Genomic DNA, 24,775 nt, shown 5'->3' on the forward strand with positions numbered 1-24,775 from the left:
GATAATAACCTAGAATGACTTCTCGTTCCGTTCTGTCCTGCTGTGGAAGAAATGTTCGTCAACTTATATTCGTTGTTCACTTTTAAACTTCTTTGTTTCACATATTTATGTCTTTATTGTCGTCTCCCTTCCTCACTCTGCATGTTTCCATGTCTATTTATAACTTCTCCATAGAGTCTGATTCAAACGTATGAATGTTACTGAGACGATCCTCTGTTGTTTCTCGCCCAGATAGAAATAGGTTTGTTTTTATGAAGTGCAATTTGATTGTTGATCCGACGCAGATGTGAACACGTGTGTTGGTTTTCAGCTTGTTGTGAAGTTTGACTGAAGGTTTCTCAGGTTGTTTGAGTTTCCTCCTGCAGACGCCTGCAGACCAGCTTAGCTTGAGATGTTTGGGACGTTGACCTCAGTCCATTGCTGTAAGCTCCACCCGCCTGGCACCTCTGGGAGTGTAAAACAAACGTTACAGTTGTGCAGTCAGGGTCTTGTTCAACGAGACGACCTTGTTCTGTTAAACACAGACATCAGGAGATCTCGATCATTTCACTTTAACATCCTCTCAAGTTGTCTTCGTCATGGATACTTGTTGCTATGACAACAGCTCCAGTTAAAAACCCGTCCTGGTACACAGAACAGGGTCCTGGTCAAAGTCTGTGGGTTCTTTATTAAAACAACCGGAGGAAATGAAAAGTTGCAGATATTATATCCGCATGTGATGCAACAGCCTTGAGTTATTGAAAGTGTTTTAATATTAATCTGACAGAAATGTGGTTTTTGTGTCTGAGCTGATTCACAAAACAAACTCAAGTGACAATCTTCACTTTGATGTTTAAAAAAAAAAAAAAAACTGCTCTGTTTTAATCTCGAAGTTCTGTTTAATATTTGTATTCCTGTAAAAAGCTCTGTTGCTCCTGCTGCAGCGGCCGCTGGAGGCTGCTCCAGGTCCCTGAACGCACCGCGGCACCACAAATAAACATACAAGTAAACTGACTGAGCTCTTTGTCTTCATGTTTCTACACAAACACTCACCGTGCACGTCGTGCTGTCACTGAGTTACACAGCTCAATGAAACACGATGGTCAAGACCCAAGAGGAAGAGGTCAGAGGTCAAAGGTCCGAACAGACAGTAATATAACTGATGAATGCAGCAGCAGAAACAATGTGTTTCTTTTAGTAAAATAATTCATGCTTTTCATGTTGATTATTTCCTGAACTTCCTATTTTCAGGAGCAAAAGACGGTTTTCATGATTTACTGACTGTAAGAATCATCAGAGCTGCACGGCCTCCCACTGCAACACAGGTTGAACCGGCTGTTTCAGAATGCACACACACACACACAAACACACACACTGAGCTTGTTCAAACAAAACACACTCACTTGTACTTTGACACTTGTGACAGACCTCAATGACTTCATCCTTATTTCAAAGTCAATTCTCCTCTTAACCCTAAAGCTCTTGACCTTGAAATGGTGAAGAATGAACTAAACGTTCTCGGCCTCCGAGTCAACAAACAGGTTGTCGTGGTTACAAGTTTACGCACAAACACAAACAGTCTTGAACAAACACGTCCAGCAGCTGCAGAGTGTCTCCGCAGACCAACATGTTGTTACAGGATTGATTTCCGTGTTCGAGGTGGAGCCACTGAGCGTCTGATGAACGATCCACTGAAACATCGCTGAGGAACAGTTCATGTGTTTGTGTGGTAACTAAGTACATTCACTTTATTTTTGTATCAGCACTAAATCAAGTAGATTTATTTCCAGGTACTTTCAGGTACACGTGGTAAATTTAGAGTGGAATTGGTCCATTCATCCAATCAGAGCGAGGAGGTAACATTAGACTCCGCCTCCTTCAACAAGAGCGAAGTGCGTGTGATTGAACACGTGAAATTAATTTAGAGGAAACCTTCAGATAAACCTCGTGTGTGTTTAAGAGATTTATGACAGGTCGTATACTTTTCTTAAACAGAATATAGTTATTGATTTTATAGACTGTTGCATTCTTTTACTTTTAAAACTTAAAGTATATTCAAAAGCAAGTAATTACTTTCTTTTACTTGAGTAGAAAAGTTAGTGTGTACTTTTACTTTAGTACATACAGTATTTGTCCATTCATTTGTACTTTTACATGAGTAAAGTGTTTGAGTTCTTCCTCCACAGATGAAAATCAACACGACATAGAAAATAGTCGGATAAAAAGAGACTTGATGTGATTCACAGTATTTTAATATATACTGAATATTTAATCACCAACTGTGAATTTAATACTGTGAGGAAAACTCTGTCACCTCCTCATGGGTCAGCTTCAATATCATTTACAAACCTAAACAAGTTTCATCCTGATTATCAAAGTGATCTGTAAAAGTCACAGCGGATAATAACACAACAACGTGACTGTGTAAAGAAGGTAAACAAAATAACACCCGACAACAAAATGCATCTCAAGCTGCGTCTTTTCGCTCTTTCTCCAATTAGAGCTAATAAAAAATACTCAGTCACTTTAAAAGGAAAATTTGGGGGAAAGTATTTTTCTTACAGAACGTGAGATGAGAGGATCAAATGTGACAGATATGAAGCTACAACCAGGAAATACTGGAGTTAGCTTAGCTTAGCACAAAGACTAGAAACAGGGGGAAACAGTTAGCCTGGTTCTGATCAAAGGCAACAAATCGACATTATATCCTGTTTGTTTGATCTTTACAAGTCGGACTTGTTATATGACAATGTTATCAAAGGAAGGACAAAAGTACAAAAATTAAAACCAGCCATCACCCTTCAGTTCACCTCAGCACCTTAAAACCCCAACACAACACAACACAACACAACACACAGCAGCGTGCCTTTTATCTCGTTGAGAACGTGTTTGTGATATTTTTGCCACAACCTATGTGAGTTCATTTTTATAGAAAGTGAATCAAACCAAAGGAAGAAACTCGGAGTAAAAAGCCTCAGTGGGTGATTTTGGAAACAATGTGAAGAATATAAAGTTAACAAGCGTTGAATTTGTGCAACAAGAGCTGGACTTTGGTCTTTGTTGTTGAACAAAGTGTCCGAGTGAAACTGGAGCTCTCGTTATAAACATCCTGCTGAAAACTGATCCGCCCTGTGAAGGTAAATCACTTCTCCCTGTGAGCTTTCACACGTCTGATGATTTCAGTTCACATCAGAGGAACTGAAGGTCACAGACTCTGGTGCTTCCTGTGATCTAGTGATCTGGACTGAGCTGAATCACTTGTATATCTAAGGGACACATTAGAATCAGTTCTTTAATCAGAAACTATCTGACAGTTTAAACCGTTTATATTTGTGAGACCAGCTGACCGTTAACCTCCAGTTCAGTGGAGGGTCAATCAACCAGGTTCTAGAATTATCCAAACAAAATCCAACTTAATGCATCAGTTGGAGTTTTCTTTAAAATAAGAAGTTAGATTTGTGTCCGTAAAACCGGCGCATTGATTTGTGTTTGAGTAACGCAGCGATCGAAGACGACCTTTTCACCCGAATCGTGCCCGCGATGGTCAACGGCCTCTCTCCCGAGGAGGCTGTGGAGAGATGATGGCGGCGGCGGCGGTGCTGCTGCTGTTGTTGATCCCAGCTGGCGTCTACTTTCATGCCTGGTCCGTCTCCGCCCAGAGCGACTCGAGCTGGTGCGCCCAGCAGCTGGAAGATTTCCAGCGGTGCGTTGCAGCTCAGGTACTGCCAGGGCTTCTTTCCCGCCGTGTCCCTGAGCTTCACGTCTGCATCGAACTTGCTGACCAGCAACCGCATTATGTTCTTGTTGCCGTGGATGGCGGCGACATGGAGAGGCGTGTGGCCACATGTCGACCTGGCGTTGACGTCAAACATCAAACCGACCTTTTGGACTCCATACCTGAAACCACAGCCGGAGAGAGCAGATCAGTGCCGGGTCACACAGAGTATTAATCCATATCAGCAGCTCAGACTAATTACAGACCACAAAGCTTTTACTTTTAGGAGTGAAACCAGTTTCAGAATCCCACATGAATCCGACCTTCATCAGACTCATCATCAACAGTTTGCTTCGTACCATAAGGTGTTGAGGACTCGGTGGTCTCCGTGTTTAGAGATCCAGTGCAGCACAGTGAAGCCCGAGATGAAGTCTCTCTTGTTGAGCAGGGACGGGTCATCTCTGAACAAGGAGTAGATGTCGGTCCAGGCCCCCGCCGCCCCCTTCACCAGCCAGTCGTGCTCTTTGGGCTCCAGAGGAACCAACGACTGACAACAGGGATCGAACAACGGCTCCGTTAACCGATTCAGTCAATTACCAAATGGAGAGTAAATCAAGGAATATGCAGCAGACACATAAAAGCAGCGGGACGGTACTGATGTTAATGAACAGAATCAATACAATGAACGATTCCCAATTTACAAACTACTACTACTGAGAATAGTACAGTAGTTCTGAAGAAGTGGTCTCACCTGTTTACTGGAGCCTTCATGCTGAGCGGTGGAGGGGGGGGCAGTGGTAAGAGAAGGGAGGCTCCTCCTGCCTCCTCTCCGCTCCTCCCCCTCGACCAGGTCAGCCATGCTGTGGCTGCGCGGCGGCGTGGAGCAGGACGACAGAGAGGAGGAGGAAAGGTTGTGACGTAGACTGAGTGAGGAGGAGATCAGCTGGAGGCGGTTCAGTCGGGCCGCCTCACTTCCTCCTCCTCCTCCCTTCCCCTCCTCCTGGAGGAGCTGGTCGAGGTCAGCCCCGAGGCTGCAGCACATCCTGCTCCTCACCTGACGGCTGAGCCGCCTGGTGACTGCCGGGCGCTGCCGGACAGGGGACGAAAGGGAGGAGCCATCGCTGGACTCAGCGTTCTCATGGTCGTCATAGAGATCACCTGAGGGAGGAGGTACAGGGTTCAGGACATCGATCATCAGAACGTATCTCACGGCACCGTCTGGTTTCCAATCGGCCCCAGTCCGAGGCTGAGGACCTTGATGTCCAAAGCCACGATGATTGTTACGTAAAATGAAAAACAGCTGAAACGTCTCTTCAGAGGACGTCATGGTGTCTCACACAGACAGACAGAGGCCGTTGTGTAAAGGATGATAAAGAGAACTTCAAAATAAAAGTTCAATCTCTCTACCTTCACTTTCCTCTTTTGTACTGTTCTGACAGTGATGTCACACAATCTGTTGGGACACGAACCCGACATGTTGCAACACGTTCATAACAGAAACCTTCTTTACATTTTTAATCTGCCTGTTATAGTTCACATTCCAACACGCCCATCACACCTCAGGTACAGACTGAACTGCAGGGTGCAGTGTGTCCATCTCTCTAGTTTATCACCTGTTACTGTTTCTCATGGATGTGACTAACGAACTGTGATGAATTCCTCTCAGTTGGGGAAACAACCTGTAACCAGAACCTTTTGAATCAGAGATATTGGAAACAAGTTGACGGCAGGTTTGGTTTAGTTTGGTTCTGAAACCTAAACACGTATTAAGTTTACAATGATATAAAACAGAGAAAAGTCTTTTTCAGGCAATTCTGCTTGATAAATTAATAATCAGTCATCAAACTGTTTCTGTCTGAACTTGATGTATTTAGTTGAACACTGAACGGTCAATAGAGAAAAGCCCTTTGAACTCTGACCTGTGGAGAGGTGCCATGGCAACACTCGGCGTTTAGAGTCCTGGTTGCCATGGAGATGTTCGGTGGAGCGATGGAACGGTGACAAACGACCTGCTGTGGTTTTACTGTCGTCGAGATGCGTCACAGACTCAAGCTGGGTCCTTTGTGCTCGCTGGAGGACGTCCTCGATGACACGTCCACGGCCCGTCTCACCTGTTGAGTTCAAACAGAACAGAGTGATGTACTTTATTATGAAGGTTCTGAAAGTTTTTTCTTTACTTTTTGATGTCCAGAGGAAAGTGGACAAAGCTCCTCCCACATTGTGTGAGTGCAGATAAGGGGTGGAGCTTGTGAGCACCAATCAGCTAGGGCAGCTAACCTAAGCTAATCTACTTCTTTCTCCTGATTATGCAAAAATAAAATAAAAAACTACAAATTATTTACTCAAGATGCATCAGGCTTTACCTGCCGGGGCCTGTAGATCCTCGTAGCTGCTGTTCCACCGGGATCCTCTGGAGGAGCCAGACGGAGGCCAGTCACTGCTGGAGAAGCCGGCGTCCGAGGAGGGGGAGAAGACGCTGCTGTGGCTGGACAACAGCAGCGCCCCCTGGCTGTGAGGAGGCCTGGCTTCCAGCTGGACGCCTGAAGGCTGCGAGGATCGACGGTCCTGATGGAGGTCCTGATGAGGAGAAACCTCTCTGACTCGGTCTGGAGATGGCGTGTAACTCTCTGGTCGGCTGTATCTGATGGGCGTCGACTCTGGTGACACATATGCTTGTCCCCCCCCTGCCCCCGCCCACTGTCCTTTTAGCTCCACCCCTGGCTCAACGCCAGCAACTGGGCCATGGGGGGTCAGCGTTCCCCCTTCCACGGCCTGGATGTAAATCTTTGGGACATTCCTTTCTGATGAAGAGGAGGAGGCAACAGAGGGAGGTGCAGGTGACTCTATGATGCACGGCGAGGAGGCGGAGAGGGCCCTCATGGGGCCTTCTAACGGCCACACTCCTCCTGCTGAGCCTCGCCTCATGTGGACCTCCTCCTCTTCCTCATCTTCATCTTGAGAAACAGCAGATTTATAGCTCGGCCTGTGTCTGATTCGGCGTGGAGCGACCTGAGGATGAAGAGGAGGCTCTTGATGAAGGGCTCCTCCTCCTCCTCCTCCTCCTCCTCCTCCAGGCTGCACACAGCCCTCCCTGCCCCTGAGGGCTTGAGGGGCTGCCCCCTGCTGGCGGGTTTCTCCATGATGTCGGACCACAGGTGTGATCCCAGGGGGGGGGGCGAAACCCAGAGTCTGCTGCCGCACCTCGGTGCACTGAAGTAAGACAGGAGGAGCAGACCCAGCGGGGGTCTTCAGGGGAGGTTCCTCAGAGAAGTGGAGAGGAGCAGCTGCTGCAGGAGAAACACGAGGCTCAGGTGAGATGTTCACCTGCTGCTGGTGGTGGTGGGGGTGGTGTGGTGGTTGTTGTGGTTGTTGCTGGTGTGGTTGTTGCTGTTGCTGGTGTGGTTGTTGTTGTTGTGGCTGGTGCTGCTGGTGTGGTTGTTGTTTTGGTTGTTGTTGTTGTTGTTGTGGTTGTTGCTGGTGTGGTTGTGGTTGTTGTTGTTTTGGTTGTTGTTGCTGTTGCTGGTGTGGTTGTTGTTGTTTTGGTTGTTGTTGTGGTTGCGGTTGTTGTTGCTGCTGGTGTGGTTGTTGTTGTGGTTGTTTTGGTTGTTGTTGCTGCTGGTGTGGTTGTTGTTGTTTTGGTTGTTGTTGTGGTTGCGGTTGTTGTTGCTGCTGGTGTGGTTGTTGTTGTGGTTGTTTTGGTTGTTGTTGTTGTTGTTGTGGTTGTTGTTGCTGCTGGTGTGGTTGTGGTTGTTGTTGCTGCTGCTGCTGGTGTGGTTGTTGTTGTGGTTGTTTTGGTTGTTGTTGCTGCTGGTGTGGTTGTGGTTGTTGTTGGTGTGGTTGTTGCTGCTGCTGCTGGTGTGGTTGTTGTTGTGGTTGTTGTTGTTGTTGTATTTTACGTTTCAGGTTCAAACTCGTCTCCATGTTGTTGTTGATGATTCCAGCTGCAGGTAGGATCGTTTTCATGGCGGTTTCTCCCGGCGGGGCGGGTACTGCCACCTCCCTCAGCTGTGCTGGTGTCCGGGGCTCTTCCGGTCGCACCGGGCTCAGGTGAGTGTTCTCCGGGGACACGGAGCCTCCTCCTCCACCTCCTCCGTCCCCCGGGACATGTCCCCGGAACTTCTTCCTGAGGACCACGTAGGACACTCCGTCCTCCTGCCGGACCGTCGCCAGGGTGTTAACGAACCTCTTGAACAGCTCCCGGTTCCGGTCCCGGTCCGCGTGGTTCCGGATAAAGTTCCTGAAGTGAAGCAGCAGGTCGGAGTTCTTCGCGGAGCCTCCGCTGCTCCGGAGGTAAAGAAGCACCGCGTCCTGAGATAGGTCTGTGGCCATGATGGACCCTGCGTGTGTCTGTGTGTGTCTCTAACTTTGTGTGTCTGTCTGTGTGAGTGTGTGAGAGTGCTCGTTCCAAAGGTCGGTTCTGTCACTCAGGAATGAAGCTCCGCCCACCTCAGGTATTTAACCCCCGCCCCACCTGCTGCATTCCTGCACGTGACCCGGATGTTTGAGTGATGTGGAGACTTTGGTTTTTATTCTTTTGTTACAGAAACCAAATGTTCAGTTTAATAATATAATAATAATAATAATAATAATAATAATAATAATAATAAAACAATAAACATATATTAAAAATAAATTATGAGGAAATTCGAATTTTTCATAGATTTCAGATGACTCAAGTAAGTGACCTCTGACCTTTGACCACTGAAATCCTTAAGAGATTGAGATATCTTGTTCACAACCACCGGATGGACAACCTGAAAACAGCCACCAGGGGGCGATCGAGATGATTTGGCTTCACTTTTGGGAGCCATCATTACATTTCATTGAGCTGACGCTTTTATCCAAAGCGACTTACGATAAGTGCATCAACCACGAGGGAACAAACCCAGAACAACAAGAATAGAGAAAGTACAATTTCTTCAAAAAAGCTAAACTACAAAGTGCTATAAGTAAGTGACATTTAAGTGCTACTAAATTGTTAGTTTCGTGTCGTCATGTCGTCCATCTTTATTTACTTTGGGCCGAGCGATGAAGTGGTTTTCACGTAGAGAAAAAACGAAGTGTATCAATGTGTTGAGCTCTGACTGTGTCGTCCCACTCACTGAACACAGGACATTACCCATGATCCCCTGCTGTAAGTAGACGTTAGCAGGTGTTAGCAGATGTTAGCAGGTGTGAGCAGATGTTAGCAGGTGTGAGCAGGTGTTAGCAGATGTTAGCAGGTGTTAGCAGATGTTAGCAGGTGTGAGCAGGTGACTACTATGAAAGTACTATGAAAATGTGGCTTCAGTAGATCACACATCATTACCTCTGTGTGTTTTTACACTAAACGCTGTTCCAGTTTAGAACTTAAAACAAGATGGAGAATATGTTCTACTCTTCAGCGTGATGCACCTGACTCTGTCCAATCAGAGGACATGTTGGTGAAGGGTTCACCTGTGCAGGGGGGCGGAGTCATGAAGGTTATATAAGCTCTGAGTGTATATAAGTTGAAAGTTGAAATCGTACATTATGATACACTGATATATTTTGCAAAGGTGCACAGCAGAAGCTTGTCGAGCAAAAGGCTGCCGGCTATCGGGCAAAGTAAGAACAAGCTGAGGGCTGCGGCTGTTTCAGTGCTTCACACTTTATATTCACTCGTGTGCTCTTGCTCTAATTCTTTATCCTCCTGAGGAAGATGTTTCCTCACAGTCTGACACTGCTCAATGAGAGACTGCCCCCTACTGGAGAAATGACCAGATTTAAGCAGGTGTATGAGGTGGAGAATGTGTGAGTGTGTGTGTGTTTGTGTGTGTCATAAAGAGTCTGAAGTCGTTTACGAAATACTTTTATTTTGCAAAAACCAGGAGCAGTTTTCCAATCGCCCTTTTTCTTTCAAAGCAAACATTGAATTTGATTCAACGATAAAACCAAGAAATGTCTCCGATTCTCTGTTTGTGGAAAAAACAATGAAACAAACAGTAAAATCAGTGACGACGACAGAAGGCAGAACGTGAGCTGTAATGTTTGCGGCGTATTTAAAAGGTGCTCAAAGGATAAAAAAAACTTCTGTATTTAAGATTTACACGTCGCTGCAGATTTTAATTACACAATAAATATTGACCCTGTAGAACAGAAGCTCTTTGTGCCATTTGGAGTCCGGGGGGGGGGGGGGGGGGGGGATGTGAAGAACATGCGACTGGTTTTTAAACCTGATGTTTTATTGATGAACCACAGTGAGAAACTTTTAAATGAATGAGAAACGAGAAGAAAAATAAAGAAGAGAAAAGAAACACTTGATGTCACAAAGTGATTGTGTCGTAATGATGAGAAATATTTTATCTAAGTGGAGCAAAATGTATATTTATTTTAAATTCATTATTGTGTCAACAAGTTGGGACATCAAATGTTTGAATAGAGGAGAAAGTCTGAGGAGGAATGAGAGTTTCTGGTTCAGTGTAAATTCATCGTAAACCAGTCAAACAGCTGAAAGTGCTACGAGCTGCAGTGACAGTGACGAGTTCAGATCCGTGAGCGAGGACACGCCCACGAACGTTTAAGGACAATTCCAGAGACAGAAGCATTTCTAGGATTCCTGCTGGTTTCTTTCTAACCTGCAGGTTCATCCACTCTTCTCCGAGTCGGTGCCTCCACTGTGAGATTTACGAGCTCTGAGTGATTCTAGTTCTGAAAATGTTTGTGATTTATCTGCTGAAAGGATCAGAAAGGATTCTTACCAGGAGTTTACAGACGGTCGTGTATTTTGATCATAAGATTTTTAGCTGTAACTCTAGAATCTTCCTTTTGACGATGAGCTTTCTTCGAACGAACCTTTCTGAGGATAAAGAAGCTGTTTTCAGACGTGAACTTTAAAAAAGTGTCATTTTCTGGAGTCACGTCTGAAAACAGCTTTAGAAACATTGACAGCAGTGAGTTCGAGTCCCGGCCGACGCTGAGGTGAACAAAGGTTAAACTGAATAGTGACGAGGCACGTTAACGTCTTTTCTTCTTCATGTATAAATCCTGCATAGTTTCTTCAGTGTGAACAGAACCTGCGTCAGGTTTTCTCCTTCATGAGACACCTTCAGAGTTTTTAAGGAACCAATCGTCTCTTCATCATTTCCTGTCCTCCACTGCCACCTGCAGCAGTGGCATCGCCATGACGTCACAGTGACGTCACCGTGGTGGGCCTGATGGAGTGGGCGGGGCCTGGCAGCAGCGGTGGAAACAAAGAGGAACAGGGTGGCAGTAAGAACGGAGAGGCCCTCGACCAGCCGCGAGCCTCCGCCACCTCCACCGGCAGGCTCTCGGCGAGCCGCGTCAGCTGCTCCTCCTCCTGTCGAATGAGGTCCTCCAGGTGCCGTCGGCGAATCAGAAGCGAGGGTTTGGTGCTGACGAAGCGGCGGTAGTCCCGGAGCTGCGGTTCGGTGAGGTAGCCGGACAGGATGGCGTGGACGACCCGCTGCCGCCGGTCCAGGTTCTCCTTCAGCTCCCAGGCGTCTTCGGTTTGACGGAGGAGCAGAGAGCGTTTGTGATGGAGGGAATCCTGACAAAGAAGAGGAGATGGAGTTTCAACAGTTTATTCATAATAAACAAGTGTTTATACTTTTAAACTGTTCTTAGCTACATCCCAATGGAAACTACAATTTAACAATCCATCTGGCCACTGGGTGTCGCCACCGAGGAGGCAAACGGTTTCACAAGAGATGGAGCTCAGGTGAACTGAGACAGGTCAGACAGGTAAAGACGTGTATGACAGACAGGTGAGTGACGTCCTGTCTCACCTGCTCCTCCGCTGCGTCCTCCTGCGTTAGCTCCTCCCTCTGCAGAGCGAGCAGCGCCCTGTCGATCCTCGACAGTCGACTGCACAGCGACAACAGCAGGTTCACGATTTTCTCCAGATCTCCTGCAAACACAACATGTCAGTCTCTAACAGCAAGGCATCATGGGAGCTGTAGTATTATTGGTGACGGTGTGATGCTGTACCGATGAACATGCTGTACTTGTCCCTCTCATTGGTTTTAAGGCGTTCCTGCACCAACGCCTCCATGCTCGCCTCCAGCTCCTGGTGATGCTTCTGCTCCTCGCTCAGCGCCTCCTTCTCCTGCCGCAGAGCGTCCACGCTGCTCCTCAGAGCCTCACACAGCTCCACCTAGTGGACAGGGAGGGAGAGTCTCAGGAGTTTCACTGGTCAAGGTTGATATGTTCTCGTCACCATTCGTTAGCAGTTTAAGGCAGAAACTACACGGCTGGTTGTATTGAAACGTGTCTGAGGGACGATGGGGGAAGAACTCGTTAACATCTGGAGCAAATTCAATTCAGGAGTCGGTGATTTGTGGACCTGATGTGAGACTCAGATGTTTACTTCCCATTATTTTGTTGCTTTGCAATAGATTTAGTATTTATTGGTTTATAATAATAATAATAATAATAATAATAATGTTGATGATGATAAAGTGAAGAGTAATAAAAGATTTTCTTTTTACCTTTCTAGTGTTGACGTCTTTGTCCTCCTCTTCGGTCTCTGTGTCTCCATCCATCTCTGAGCTTGGAGCAGAACCAAAGATTCCACCTTGGATCCTGAGGAAACAACACAATCTATAAAATCTTATTTAAAATGTATTTCTGTCATTTCTTCCCGATCAGTTACTCGTTTATTTCTTTTCATAAACAGACGAATGAGGATGAGACTGAACCTCAGAGACTAATCAGCACAACAGAAGATCTCAAACAAGCCGGTATGAGCTCCTGTTTTCATGTTCATCTGTTCATTGTAATATTTGTTAATATTATTCTCTTTAATATGGTCCTCTGTAGTATCCACTCTGGCCGCCAGGTGGCAGTGTAGTTCAACTGTTAATACCTGTCGACATTAAAATCAAACAAGTGACCAAAATGAACTAAGTAATAATAAGTAATGAACATCCGACCACTACGGCAACAGGGAAGGACAATTGGAAACAGTTTGTTTTCTGAGCTGAAACTGCAGCAGCTTCTTTTAGAATCTGAAACGTGTTGAGATGTTGATCAGGTTCGTCTGGTCCGTCCTGACTGATGAGGTCAACAACATTCTGTCAACAGGGAATCACACTTTCACCTTCTAACCTGCTTCCGGTGCAGGGAAGCTAAAATATATTAGATTGGTTTGTTCTGGAAACAAGGAAACACAACGTTCACATGAACACAACAAAGAGCTGCACAAGTTTCACTGGGATCAAAGTGAAACTTGGCTGAACATTTCTAATGGAAAGATTCTCTTGAAATCTTGAGTGGATGACTGATGTCGTCTCTCCGGAGGAAACATTCCTTCCCCGAACACGACGTTCACCAACAAACCCAAACACATTTTAAGATGTCGCTGACTTTAAAAGTCACAACGTGCAGAGACAGCAGAGGTTTGTTGTTTCCTCTGTGTCGCAGATAAAAGGACGTCAGCCGACACAAGAATGTAAATGTTGGTTTACAGGAATGTTCGTCTTATTTTGGAAATACAAATCAAAGTGATTTTAGAATAACAGTGAAATAGTCAAATCATTTAAACACAAAAACACATGATGTCACAATTACCCTTCGTCCAACTGACGGCTGCCTCTGTGCAGCCAATGAGATTTATCAGCTGTTCTGCTGTTTGGAAAAATCTCCTTCAGTAGCTCAACGGTGGATTTAGCTCCCCACGTGTCCAGGAGGGGCGCCAGAGAGCTGTCCTGCAACACCTGGGCACAATGAAAATGGAAGAGTTGAAACCAACTAGGTAAGAGGACAAAGGTAGAGACGGTACTTGGGTTAGAGGACAAAGGTAGAGACGGTAGTAGTATTAGGGGACAAAGGTAGAGACAGTACTAGGGTTAGGGGACAAAGGTAGAGACGGTACTTGGGTTAGGGGACAAAGGTAGAGACGGTACTTGGGTTAGGGGACAAAGGTAGAGACAGTAGTAGTATTAGGGGACAAAGGTAGAGACGGTACTTGGGTTAGGGGACAAAGGTAGAGACGGTAGTAGTATTAGGGGACAAAGGTAGAGACGGTACTAGGGTTAGGGGACAAAGGTAGATACGGTACTTGGGTTAGGGGACAAAGGTAGAGACGGTACTTGGGTTAGGGGACAATGGTAGAGTTAGGTACCAACCAACTTCTGGGCCAGCGCCTCCACTCGCAGCTCCTCTGGTGTCTTCTCCCTCTCGGGCAGGGGCTGGTACTCCTGACTGAGGCTGTCCTGGGTTGTGGTGTGTGTGTTGATGGGGGTGATGGTGGACAGCACAGGTGGAGGGAAGACATTGGAGGGGGGAGGGGGGGTCGACTTCCTGCTGGGAAGTTCTGAATCAGGACTGGATTCAGGGAAGAGACGAGGAAGAAGAATTGAATCAGATCACAAAAGGTTCATGTTGATATTTGCATTTCGGTTTGAATATTATAAAAATAACAAACCTTCCCACAGACCTGAGTTCAGCTTCTTCGTGCTCCAACTCGACAGGAGGCGGAGGAGGTGGGAAGTCCTCCACGAGGCTCGTCTCTCTGATTGGTGGAGGAGGTGAGGGAGGGGCAGGGCTTTGGAGGAAGACCTCGTCACAGTCGTCCTGCGATCGGCCTCTGGAGGATTCTAACGGGTGCGGCGGCTCAATTGGGCTTAAGAGTCTGGACTCTGAGATTCTCAGTGAGGACAGGTGGCGCATGGACGGATAGAAAGTCGGGGAAGGAGACGACAAACTGTTCTCGCTGTCCTTCCTGTCGGTTGGGGCTGAGGGCGGGGGCAGGGGGGTTGGCATCACCGGTGGAACATGGTTGGTGTTTTCTGAGGAACGACCACCTCTCATCTCTAAGCTCTGCGCTCTCCCTCTGTACGCGTCCTTCTCAGGTTCCTCTAAAATGCTGAAGTCACTCAAACGGCGTCTTGTCTGTCTGTCCGTCACCAGGGTTTCATCAAGCCCAGTAGTGTTAATGTCAGCACCCACAGCGCCACCACTGGTGCTGGTGCTGGTTATTTGGATGTCTGGGTAGGTGAAGGCGTCCAGGTGGGCCAGGCTCAGCCCCTCGTTGGGTTGCCACTCGGTGCCTCCTCCATCCGGAGCCCCCGGAGAGGAGAAGGGGCAGGGCAGGCCGACTGAGGCCGCCAGGGTGGAGGTGCTGTGGGCTCGTAGGCGCTCGCTGGTCCTCTGGCGCTCTCTATGGGCGACAGGCGTGTGGGAGGAGGAGCCTGGGTCTACGATCAGAACACAAAGAAGAGTCAGAGAGAATTATCATTTACCAAAGAACGATTGGATTAATCTACGAGGCCGTAAATCTAGTTATGGAGGTTATGGTTTCACCCCCGTTCTTTGGTTTGTAAGCGTGTTTGTTATTATTAAGCAAGATTCTGCAAAAACTATTGGACGTATTAAAACGAAACTTGGTGGACAGATGCGATGTGGGTCAGAGAAGATCCCGTTAAACTTTGAAGCAGATCTCTCTTGAACTTTGTGAATTAGGACATTTTTCAACATGTTCAACATCTATGGTCTTGACCATTGGAGACTATTGGACTTTGGTATGATCTCTACTGAGAGACATTTCAAGGTGAGGGACCTGGAGGAGGTGCTGCAGGCTGGATGGTGTTCAGACTGTCCTGGGATGGTTGAGGACAGACGAGACCCTCTGGATCCTGGATGTCTGCAGGTCTGAAAGAAACCAGAAGTAACAGAGAGCTGTGAATGAGTCGATGTGTTCAGTTTTAGATTCATTGTTTACTTCTGCTGCTCAGAGCGGTTTGTAAACGAGCGTATGATTTTTAAAGGTCATGAACCAGCGGTGATGGTTCCTGGTTAAATTCAGAGCATCAGTGTAAACAGTCAGAATTCCTGCAGTGACCTTTGACCTTCACATCTTCAGAACAAACATAAACCTCTGTGGGCAGATTTTGGTATTTTGTTTATTTTTCTGTCTTCCTTAAATTCCTCAGTATCTCCTCCTCTTCGTCACTCCTCCCTTCCTCCCTTCCTCCCTCCTCTAAACTCTTTAGCTCCTTCGATCCAACCCCTTCACTCCTTTGTCTCATTTCCTATCTTCCTCCCCCTCACTCCTTCCATCACTTCTCACCTCAAACTGCCTCGTCCTCCCTCTTCTCCTCCCTTCATACCAACCCCTCCTCCCTCCCTCCCCCCTCCCTCTCCAGGAGCTTGCCTGGAGTTTAATTTAAAACCATTTGGAGAAGACTCTTCCTCACTTCCAACTCAATCCATCATCTCTTGTTCTTTCACCTCATCTCCATCCTTCCCTCTTTTCTCTTTTTTACCTTTCTCCTCCTTTACTGTCGTCTTCCCTATTTATTAAATTTCAGGATCCCTTTTCTTCTTTTCTTTTCTTGTTTCACTTCCTTCTTCATTTCCTTCTTCCTTCTCTTCATTCCCTCCTTCCACCTGCTGTCCTCCCTCTCATTTTAAACCCAGGATGTAAAACCTGCTCTCAGATCATGATCAGCTGTTTGGTCACATGATTACCTGTCCGCAGGCTGAGCGCAGCGTCCAGAGGAGAACACACCGAACATCCTGACCTCGCCTGCAGGGACGTCCTGAAACACACAAATATATATTTTTATAGTTCAAAATCTAAATTGGGGAAAGAAAGTTAAAGGTCATTTGGTTCATAGGAATTTTTTAGGAAACCACTAAAATAGTTTTCCTGTAATTTGTATTCCTTACCTTCCTAATTAGCAGGATTACTCAAAAACTACTGGAAAGATTATTATATGTAACTGAACGTAACTGAATGTAAATTGTCGTTAATCTCCAAGAGGCTTCAAAATCGGAATAAATCTAAAGAACTTTTTGGGAGTTTAGTTTTTTTGAATATTACGTATCTGAACTATCATGAACACTGAGTGTTCCTGTTTGTGACCAAATCTAAAAAACAGACCCAGACTGTGGCAGCATCAGAAATCACATGTCTGACCTCAGATGTTATCAAACCCTGAAAACAGACACCGCTGCCTCAAGTGTTTGATCCCAGCGTCACAAGCTTCTTTTACTTGAAAAAGAAAAACAGCTTCATGTGCTCCCCATTCACTTTATGAATCAAATGGTGCGTTCAAATAGATTTTAGTTTTGTGCTCAGCAGTGGACTCGCACACCGACAACTCTCCAGCAGAATCTCGAGTCATCTCCCAGTTGATTCAGAAACCAACTGAAACCAGAGGCTACCTGGAGTCACAGAGCTGGACAATGAAAGAAAAGCTTTTATAGTTTGGGAGTTAACACCAGTTTGGCCGTAATGCACACTTTTCCCACCACTAATCTAAAAATGTACCACTGCCCCCCCCCCTGCTGTGAAATCTATTGTTTAAAGTAGAGGGCAGAGTGTCTGTTTGTCTGTCTGAACTCTAATGATGTTTATGTGACACTCTGATCACTGACAGAGATAAACGACAAATTCATCCTCTGCTGCATTCCTGTAGGACCTCTGTAGATATGTCATATGTTCTGTATACGTGTGCGTGTTATCTTTGCCATCGTCCACATCGGACAGCGCCCAGCCACCGGCTCCGGCTCTCCGGCACCTCACAGGAAACTGAGGATTCAAGGAATTTCCTGTGCGACTCTGGGACCAAATGTCCTCCAACGACAAACTGTCGTCAAATAATCAAGGATCATGACTTTGTTTGAGACTTGTTTCAAGTAGCTGATGTTTCATTTCATACCAGAGTGGACAATAGCAAACATAAATCAATACGCTTAACGATGTGATGTCACTTTATGTATTAAGACTTATAACTTGTATCTATTTTTTGTTTTGAAAAAGTCCTTTTGATATTTTATCCGTGTGCAGACATCATGATAAATCTGTTAAGTGAGACGCTCATATTCATGTTTTCATGCTCTAATGTTCAGAATCACTTTCCTCAGACTGTCCATCGCTGCAGCTCCTCTCTTCAGCCTCTGACTCAAACACTTGGTTTTAGCTCCCGTCTCTTTAAGACCCCCCTCCTGATAAAGCCCAGTCTGCCCTGATTGGTCAGCTGAAACACTCAGTTGTGATTGGTTAACCATTTTCAGAGCATGTAGGAACTGTCGGCCTCTGCTCTCTCTTTACCCGGCGTCATTAGGGGACAAGCCAGACCAGCATCATGCAAATGTGGGGTATTATGGTGACATCACTTCCACACTTGGCTCTGATTGGACAGTCCTCGTCTTACCTTGATAACTCTCTCCCCGGTCGGGGAGGAGCGGGAGCGGGTGTGTGTCGCCTGTCTCTCCTCGGAATGCTCCAGCAGATCCTCAGCGGACGCCGACCTTCCTGGAGTCTGATTGGACCCGGCCCTCTGCAGAGCCCCATTGAGCTGCCTGGACAGACCCAGGCTGAGTTGAGGCTCTGCGTCCGGCTGCTGGTGGCCCGGGCCTGCTTCAGACCTGAGATCCTGAAGGGACTTGGCCTGGAGCTCAGGAGGAGCACTGGAAAGAGAAACCAGGAAAACTGTTATTAAACTGTAAAAATTCGTTTTTCAGTCTGGACTAAAGTGGCGTTAGCGTTAGATGTTGCACGTGTCTGGATTTGGTTACCGGTGAGCTGGGTGCGCTGGAGGCCTCGGAGTCGTCACTCTTCCCGGGTAAAAGAGGTTGGACTGGTGGTTACGCAGGTCGATTCCAGGGGGAAGAGTGGAGCAGATGCGCCGCTCCCCAGAAGAGTGGCTTTGTTCTAGGCCAGAGTCCTGGAGGGAGAGCAGGCTGGAGGCGGAGGAGAGGCTCTGGGTTTCTGAGTAACTGTAGGAGACTGGAAGGAAGATAGGAAAGAGGAAGAAAGCAATAACGTGATTACTGATTTGTCTTCATCATCACATCAATACGCCTCAGTCACTGTTTTCTTTCTTTAGATCCACACTCCCTCCTTACACTCACCCATATGGTTGTTGTTGTCCGGTTGTATAAAAGCGCTGCGAGGCCTCCTCTGTCCTCCCTCTTCTCTCCTCACGCTTCTCTTCCTCTCAACATACTCGGCGAGAGCGTCGTGCTGAAGCTGCCGTAGGTCGGGCCTCGACGTGGCGTTCTGAGGAGCCCCGCCCCCGACACGACTTGCTGCCAGTTCAAATATCTTCCGCCGGTCTTTCACGCTGGTCTCTGACAGACAGGAGATCAGGGTCATGGTTACTGACTTGGTGCTAAAGAGGCATTTCTGTCAGTATTTATAAAGAATTAAGATTCAATACAAAGCAGGATTCTCCCCAAATTAAGCTTTAGTTAGCCCAAAGCTAAAGTTACCTAAAGTAAGTAAGAGTTTTCTTATTTACCTCCTCCACGCCTGAAGAGGGCAGCAGTCTCAGTATCTGAAATCCCAACCTCGTTCATATTCTCTGGCTCCGAGTATGAGCGCTTCTTCTGCTCTGCCATCAGTCGCTTGCGGCCACAGATTCGTATCACAGCAGGAGGTCCAACTGCTGGGATACTGGGCAGAGCTGGAGGGCTCGGTCCTCGAACCTCCGGGGTAACCACATGCCGCTCCTTCGGGGTGTGAGGGGAAGGGACCGGTGGTGGTGACTGTGGTGTGATGATGATGCCATGTGGCTTGGGCATGGTTTTTGGGCCTTTTTTCTCCAGGGAGTGGTACTTGGCAGGGACGGCTGGAGAATGGTGGCTGCTGGAGGAGGACGCAGGAGAAGGAGCTGCAGGTGGAGGGCTGATTGAGGAGTTGAGGTCGCTCCGTCTGAAGGAGGTGGACCGCAGGACCTTAGACTGGGCATCTTTCAAAGAGTCTCTGTAAGATCTGATTAGAGACAAGTTTTCAAAGTCAGGATTGTTCATATTGAAAGACTCAGTTTATAATGATTGACCTCTTAGGTACTGGAAGACTCTGACTTGTTGAAGGACTCTGACCTTGTGAAGGCCTGTAGGCTGTTGGGAGACTGACTTGCAGGGAAAGACCCTGAATTGTTGGAAGACTCTAAACTGCTAAAGGACTTTGACCATTTGCAGGAGCTGACCTGCTGAGAGACAATGACTTGTTGGACCAGTAAAGCACTCTGACCTGTTGAAGGATGTGTCCTGCAGGGTGCCCAGCACCTCCTGGAAGTCCTGTCTCCTTGTGAAGTCCTTGTTGCTGTCCATCTCCCTGGATTCCTCCAGCTGGAAGGTGCTGCGACTCCTCTGCAGAGCTGAACTGGGATCTGCTGTGGTCCTGGGCACACAGAGAAAAGTGTTAATTGTTATAAATAGTTAATATTGGGATTATATAGATCTGATGCAGTAAAAGGACATTTTATCTCCATTAGTTCCAGCTTCCATTCTACCTGTATTTCATGAGGTCGCTGCTAGTTCCCCTGTGGCTCATGGTTCTGTGGGCTTTGGTCCCAGTAGTGCTTCTCTCCAACATGTTTCTCAGGTCATCTGCTCCACAGGAGGAGCTGCAGCCTCTCTCAGACATCTGATTCAGAAAACAGAACACAGTGAATCAGTGTCACCGCCAACAAGAAGACGTCAGTTGAAGCAGATCGGTGCTCTGCACTTTTTAAAATCAAATGGGCTTAAAAAAGTATTTTTAAGTTTGGTTGGAGTTACCCGTTGATGGGTGGCTTTGCTTGTGCTGTGACTGCGCTGCTTCCCGGCACGTTCCCGGCGCTCAAAGCGACTGACTTTCTCTAAGACAGAGAGGCTACGGGTTGGCCCATGGCCGCCATCTTCAAAGCTACTGCTGCCGTGGCTACTGGCAGAGACAACACTGTCAGAGCTGGTGCACCGCTGGAACTCGGCGAGGGCCATCTCCAGGCGAGTCAGTGGGTGTTCTTTGTCTTTATCCTGCTCTCTGTGGTCCCACTGTTGGTATTGCAAAGCTGCTGAGTCACTGAGATGATGGGGAGGAGTCTGGGAGGCAGAAGTTGGTGGAACCTGAGGCTGAGCGTGAACAGATGAGTGGGTGGGTGGTACCTGTCCCTGTGGAGGCCTGGAGAACGACTCTGAGTCTGAGTGAATGCTGATCTGGTCCAGTGATCTGAATGGAGGGAAGGAGAAAAGGAAAATGGATGAGAAGTAAGAGATGAGGAGGAAAAGAGGCATCACTGACATCAAGTAATGTCTTCTGATTTTAACCAGCTCATACACCATGAATTCACAGCCCAGATCACATAGAATGCCTCAAAGGTAAAGGTATCCTGAAAGGTGCACCTACTGATCACTCATCCCTCCATACCTGCTCTGGTCGCCCCTGGACTGGACAGATGTGTAGGGGTCCCTCCACTCCTCTGAGGACGAGGGCCTGGGTCCAGGGGTGGACTGGATATGGGGAATATGGAAACCTTGGTTCTGCTCCTGGAACAAGTGGCTGTGGGGTCCCTGGCCTTTATGAGTATAGGACCCATGGAAGCTCTGATTGGGAGGTTCCTGGTGGTTTGGGGGCCTCTGGGTCCCAGTTTGACCCTCTGGTCGCCCTCCAGGAGCTTTCAAGAGGGCACTGTAGTTTACAGAGGTCGACTCTGCCTGCTGAGGCCTGATAAAAGTAAAAGACTGAGTAAGCATCACAACTTTTAGAGGTGTAGAAGTCAAGTGAGTTTGTGATTGAAATATTGAAATATCAACACAAAAGAAGACAAATCCTCACCTGTCTGCCTCCTGTGCTTCAGTCCTGAGCTGTGAAGAGGGAGGTCGGGAATATAAGGAGTGTGGGTGTGCTGAAGAAGAAGAAATGTTATTTTGGTGTCCATTTTCTGTAGTTGATATCTTTCCATCCTTTTGCCGCTCGGTCACTCCTTCATCCCTCCCTCTGATTCCCTGGCGCTGCTGCCGGCTGCTCTCTTTAGCAAGCGCCGGGTAGACTGTAGAGGAGCCTGGTCCAGGGTTGGAACTGGGCATCTGTGCATAGTGGGGCTCAGGCTGGGGGACGTGGTACATCCCTGTGGGAAGTATGAGTCGGCCCGACTGGGGGGCGGGGCCTTCAGATCCAGAGGAAGACTCGGGGGGTGAGGGCGGCTGGGGAAACCCTCCACCCTGCCGGGGCTTTGTGGTGGGGCTGCTCTCTGGACTCTTCTCTATCACTGTGTGGAGCTGACCCTCGTTGCCATACGAGCCTTTAGCTGGAAACACAGCAGTGAAGTTTGTAAGACAAAATACTGCCACCAGCTGCTCACTAAATAGAGGATAACTTTTTAATATCTACAGCATTAAAAAGACAAAACCAAAACATTGGAGATCGAATTTAACTTTACCTGCACCTGAGGCCACGGGGCCACTGGAGTGATGCCAGGAACCTTTGTGCAGAGACCTGAGAAAATATATGTCATTTCATTTTCTAAATCATTTCTGAGCTTTTAAGAAAATCCTTCTCATCTTTGATGAAGATGAGGAAAAATGAATGAGGTGTGCGTAGAAAACCAAGTGAGTCAGACTTTGTGCTTTTTGTTTTTAACAAATTCTCTTCAACATCATCACTGTCACTGGTTTGACAGATCCTACTCACCGCAGCGACCGGGCATTCTCCAAACTGGACCAGGAGTTTGGTCTCTCGTGGTTCCTGATGGCTGCATAGCTGTCACTGCGCCGCGGTGGAGCTGGTGCCCCCTTCAGGCTCTCGTAGGAGTTACCGCTGGCTGCCGGGCTCCATATAGGACCCACGCTGTGTCTGTTAGAAGCTGGCACGCCACCACTGCTGCTGCCGCTACTACTGCTGCTGCCGCTGCTGGTGCCGCGATAGCAGACACCAACCAATGATCCTGGAAGCAATAGTACAAAGAAAAGAGGTCATCATCATATCAGTATAACATTACCTGAAAACTCCTGAAACAGAAAGTTCACCTTGCAGATCTCGGTTCATTCCCGACCTCGTCCCTCTGGAATCGCTGTTGCGTAGCATCGCTGCAGAGTTGGAACTTAGCTCCTGCTCCTGAGAAAGACCCTGATGGGCGTCGTAACCTGTCCCGATGTAATGCATGTCCGCCTGCTGCATCTCACCACCTCCCCCTCCTCTCTGAGGGACGGTCTCTAGAGAGTAGGAGCGCTCTGGGCTGAAGGAGGGGGTGGAGGCAAGGTACTCTGGGATGCTGGAACTGGTGGAGAAGGAGGAATAGGCGGAGTCTCGTTTACTGTGGAGGTGGTCGATGCTGTTTGAGGACCTGAATTACGAAAAGAGATTCAATTAGAGATCATCAAACTTTTGTACGTTTCAAACTTTCAGTCGGTAACTGCTGAAGTGTATTTGTTTTTATGAACCTGGCAGAGGACAACTGGTGGCAGGAGGAGTAGGCGGGGTGAGGTCCACCGTGGGCATGGTGTCCAAGTGGGTGGTGGTGCTGAGCTCCAGAGTGAAGCTGGGAGGACTGGGGAGGGTCCAGGCTCTCCATGCTGCCTCTAGAGCTGTACTGGTCCGGACTCTTCCTCAGGTAGCTGCTGCCAGAGTCAAAGCCGCTGGACAGGTTGGTGGTCGAGGCACTGGAACAGACACGGAGAGACAGACGAGGAAATCTAATATTTAGAAATTGAAGAAATCATCTCTTCACTAAACTTGTGCTTTCAGCTTAGAAAATAAATATGTATATTTTGAAATGTAAAACAATCAAATAACAGAATGTGAAGAACTTGAAGCCATTTTAAAGAAGTTTATGTATTGTGTTGCAGAGATATCTACTAGAGATAGCATGCTAACCGTCTTGTCTTGTAATACCCCTTTCTACCACAAGAGGTGATAGTAGGTCACAAGCCACAACATCGCAATCGGCCTCCAGTCTGAATCCATCACATTCAAAACACCACATGATCTGGTGGCGGTGGACGTGTAGGTTGTTCTGACTGACAGGGCTGGTAAAAACTTTATGGATCTTTTGACAGTCCACCAGCCAACCTGTGTTATTGAGCCTGGCTGTGCACGTGTACGTTGAGGACTCTTGCTAATGTGCTGTATGCAAAGTGTTACGTTAAATACTAAATACAAAGCGTTAGTAAGAATGATTGAAAATATAGGAAGTGAGTGATGATCTGAATATTGTTGTTTTATGTTTTTTTTCCCCCCTCGTTTTATCTCATAAACAATATTCATACAGAATAATTTGACATGAGAAACATTAAAAACCTTTAACTCACTGTTGTTAAAAGTAGATTTTTGTGCATAAAAGATGATAATTAACTGATTATTTCCAGAAGGTTGAACAAGACCTGATTCATCGTGACGTGAACGTCTGAAAGAAGCTTTTTGTGTCCCGGTTGTAAAGCTGTTGATTTGCTGCTGAATCTGCTGTTACCTCCTCCCTCTGAACAAACGACTGGAACGTGTGTGTGTGTGTGTGTGTGTGTGTGTGTGTGTGTGTGTGTGTGTGTGTGTGTGTGTGTGTGTGTGTGTGTGTGTACGTCACAGTTTGACCCAAGGCCTTCAACCAAACACAATGCAGCTCTGCTCTGGGGAAGAGGACAGTCTCTGTTTGTGTTTCCCTCTTTTCTTTGTGTCAGTAACTTTCTGTGCAGCTAAGACTTCAGAGTCAGAGTCTGACTTTCTGACCACACGTCGTTTATTTCAGTTCTAATAAAGCAGAGATGCACAAATGTTTTTACACAGACTTTACCCACAGGACATGGTTTAGGTTTCACTCTACCTATTTACAACGTCACATTATTTGGTGATAAACCATTAAACTTTAAGGTGAAGACATGTTTTAAAGTTTAGGTATGGTTAGGTTTAAGATAAGGGTTATGATTAGGTTATGAGTTTAGTTTTAAGAAACTTCCTGTTACTACTCTCTCTCTGACATCGGTAGAAACACACAAACCACAACAACAGAAGACTGGTTGGTTACTAACTATATTTCCCTTTGATTGCAACAGGCTGGCTACATGGCTGCTAAGTGACGAGCAGCTGATCCGGAGTATGAATATGGAGGCGGAGTTCCAGCAGAGACTCAGGTAAATTATGGATATTTAATATCGGAGCGTTTTTTGAGCGCTGACCTGGTGTGATAGCTTTGGTGCCAGACGCTGCTCATCGTGTCCATCTGGTCTCGTTCGGACTCTCGCTGAGCTTCCGCGAGCTTTGTCGAATGCCACGAGTGAGGCCGAGAGGCCGGGTCAGTGCGTCTGTTGGGTCACAATACAAAGAGACAGTTGGTGTGTAAATTCAGATTCTCATTCACAACTTAGACAAAAATAAACATGGACGACATTATAGCTCCT

The 24,775-nt window shown here is 47.0% G+C and overlaps 2 protein-coding genes across 5 annotated transcripts in view; both read right to left on the reverse strand.

The window, feature by feature from the left end:
* Positions 1-2,213: 2,213 nt before the first annotated feature.
* Positions 2,214-8,272, reverse strand: LOC117771299 (histone-lysine N-methyltransferase 2D-like). Its single transcript, XM_034601503.1, has 5 exons — positions 6,058-8,272; positions 5,614-5,805; positions 4,446-4,852; positions 4,054-4,241; positions 2,214-3,876 (listed from the first exon to the last, which is right to left on the reverse strand). Exons 1-5 carry the CDS (start codon positions 8,021-8,023, stop codon positions 3,417-3,419), a joined length of 3,213 nt encoding a protein of 1,070 aa, XP_034457394.1. The 5' UTR covers positions 8,024-8,272; the 3' UTR covers positions 2,214-3,416.
* A 1,799-nt stretch (positions 8,273-10,071) lies between these two features.
* shroom3 (shroom family member 3) overlaps positions 10,072-24,775 on the reverse strand; it is a 33,281-nt gene continuing 18,577 nt past the window's right edge. For 2 of the 4 annotated variants that reach the window (XM_034601485.1, XM_034601487.1), the window contains 23 exons: positions 24,554-24,679; positions 22,829-23,047; positions 22,415-22,731; positions 22,080-22,332; positions 21,829-21,884; positions 21,225-21,696; positions 20,817-21,113; positions 20,189-20,618; positions 19,921-20,054; positions 19,659-19,808; positions 18,925-19,397; positions 18,536-18,754; positions 18,200-18,410; positions 17,836-18,091; positions 16,145-16,215; positions 15,234-15,325; positions 14,112-14,871; positions 13,801-13,999; positions 13,244-13,389; positions 12,163-12,256; positions 11,663-11,828; positions 11,461-11,582; positions 10,072-11,222 (listed from right to left, as the gene is read on the reverse strand). In XM_034601485.1, the coding sequence (XP_034457376.1) occupies positions 10,842-11,222; positions 11,461-11,582; positions 11,663-11,828; positions 12,163-12,256; positions 13,244-13,389; positions 13,801-13,999; positions 14,112-14,871; positions 15,234-15,325; positions 16,145-16,215; positions 17,836-18,091; positions 18,200-18,410; positions 18,536-18,754; positions 18,925-19,397; positions 19,659-19,808; positions 19,921-20,054; positions 20,189-20,618; positions 20,817-21,113; positions 21,225-21,696; positions 21,829-21,884; positions 22,080-22,332; positions 22,415-22,731; positions 22,829-23,047; positions 24,554-24,679 (5,644 nt within the window). In that variant the 3' untranslated portion in view covers positions 10,072-10,841. Of the gene's footprint in view, positions 11,223-11,460; positions 11,583-11,662; positions 11,829-12,162; positions 12,257-12,649; positions 13,134-13,228; positions 13,390-13,800; positions 14,000-14,111; positions 14,872-15,233; positions 15,326-16,144; positions 16,216-17,835; positions 18,092-18,199; positions 18,411-18,535; positions 18,755-18,924; positions 19,398-19,658; positions 19,809-19,920; positions 20,055-20,188; positions 20,619-20,816; positions 21,114-21,224; positions 21,697-21,828; positions 21,885-22,079; positions 22,333-22,414; positions 22,732-22,828; positions 23,048-24,553; positions 24,680-24,775 lie in introns of those variants that run through there. The other 2 variants (XM_034601486.1, XM_034601489.1) reach the window with 2 other exon arrangements.

This window comes from Hippoglossus hippoglossus, chromosome 12, assembly GCF_009819705.1.
Source record: "Hippoglossus hippoglossus isolate fHipHip1 chromosome 12, fHipHip1.pri, whole genome shotgun sequence".
NCBI lineage: Eukaryota > Metazoa > Chordata > Actinopteri > Pleuronectiformes > Pleuronectidae > Hippoglossus > Hippoglossus hippoglossus.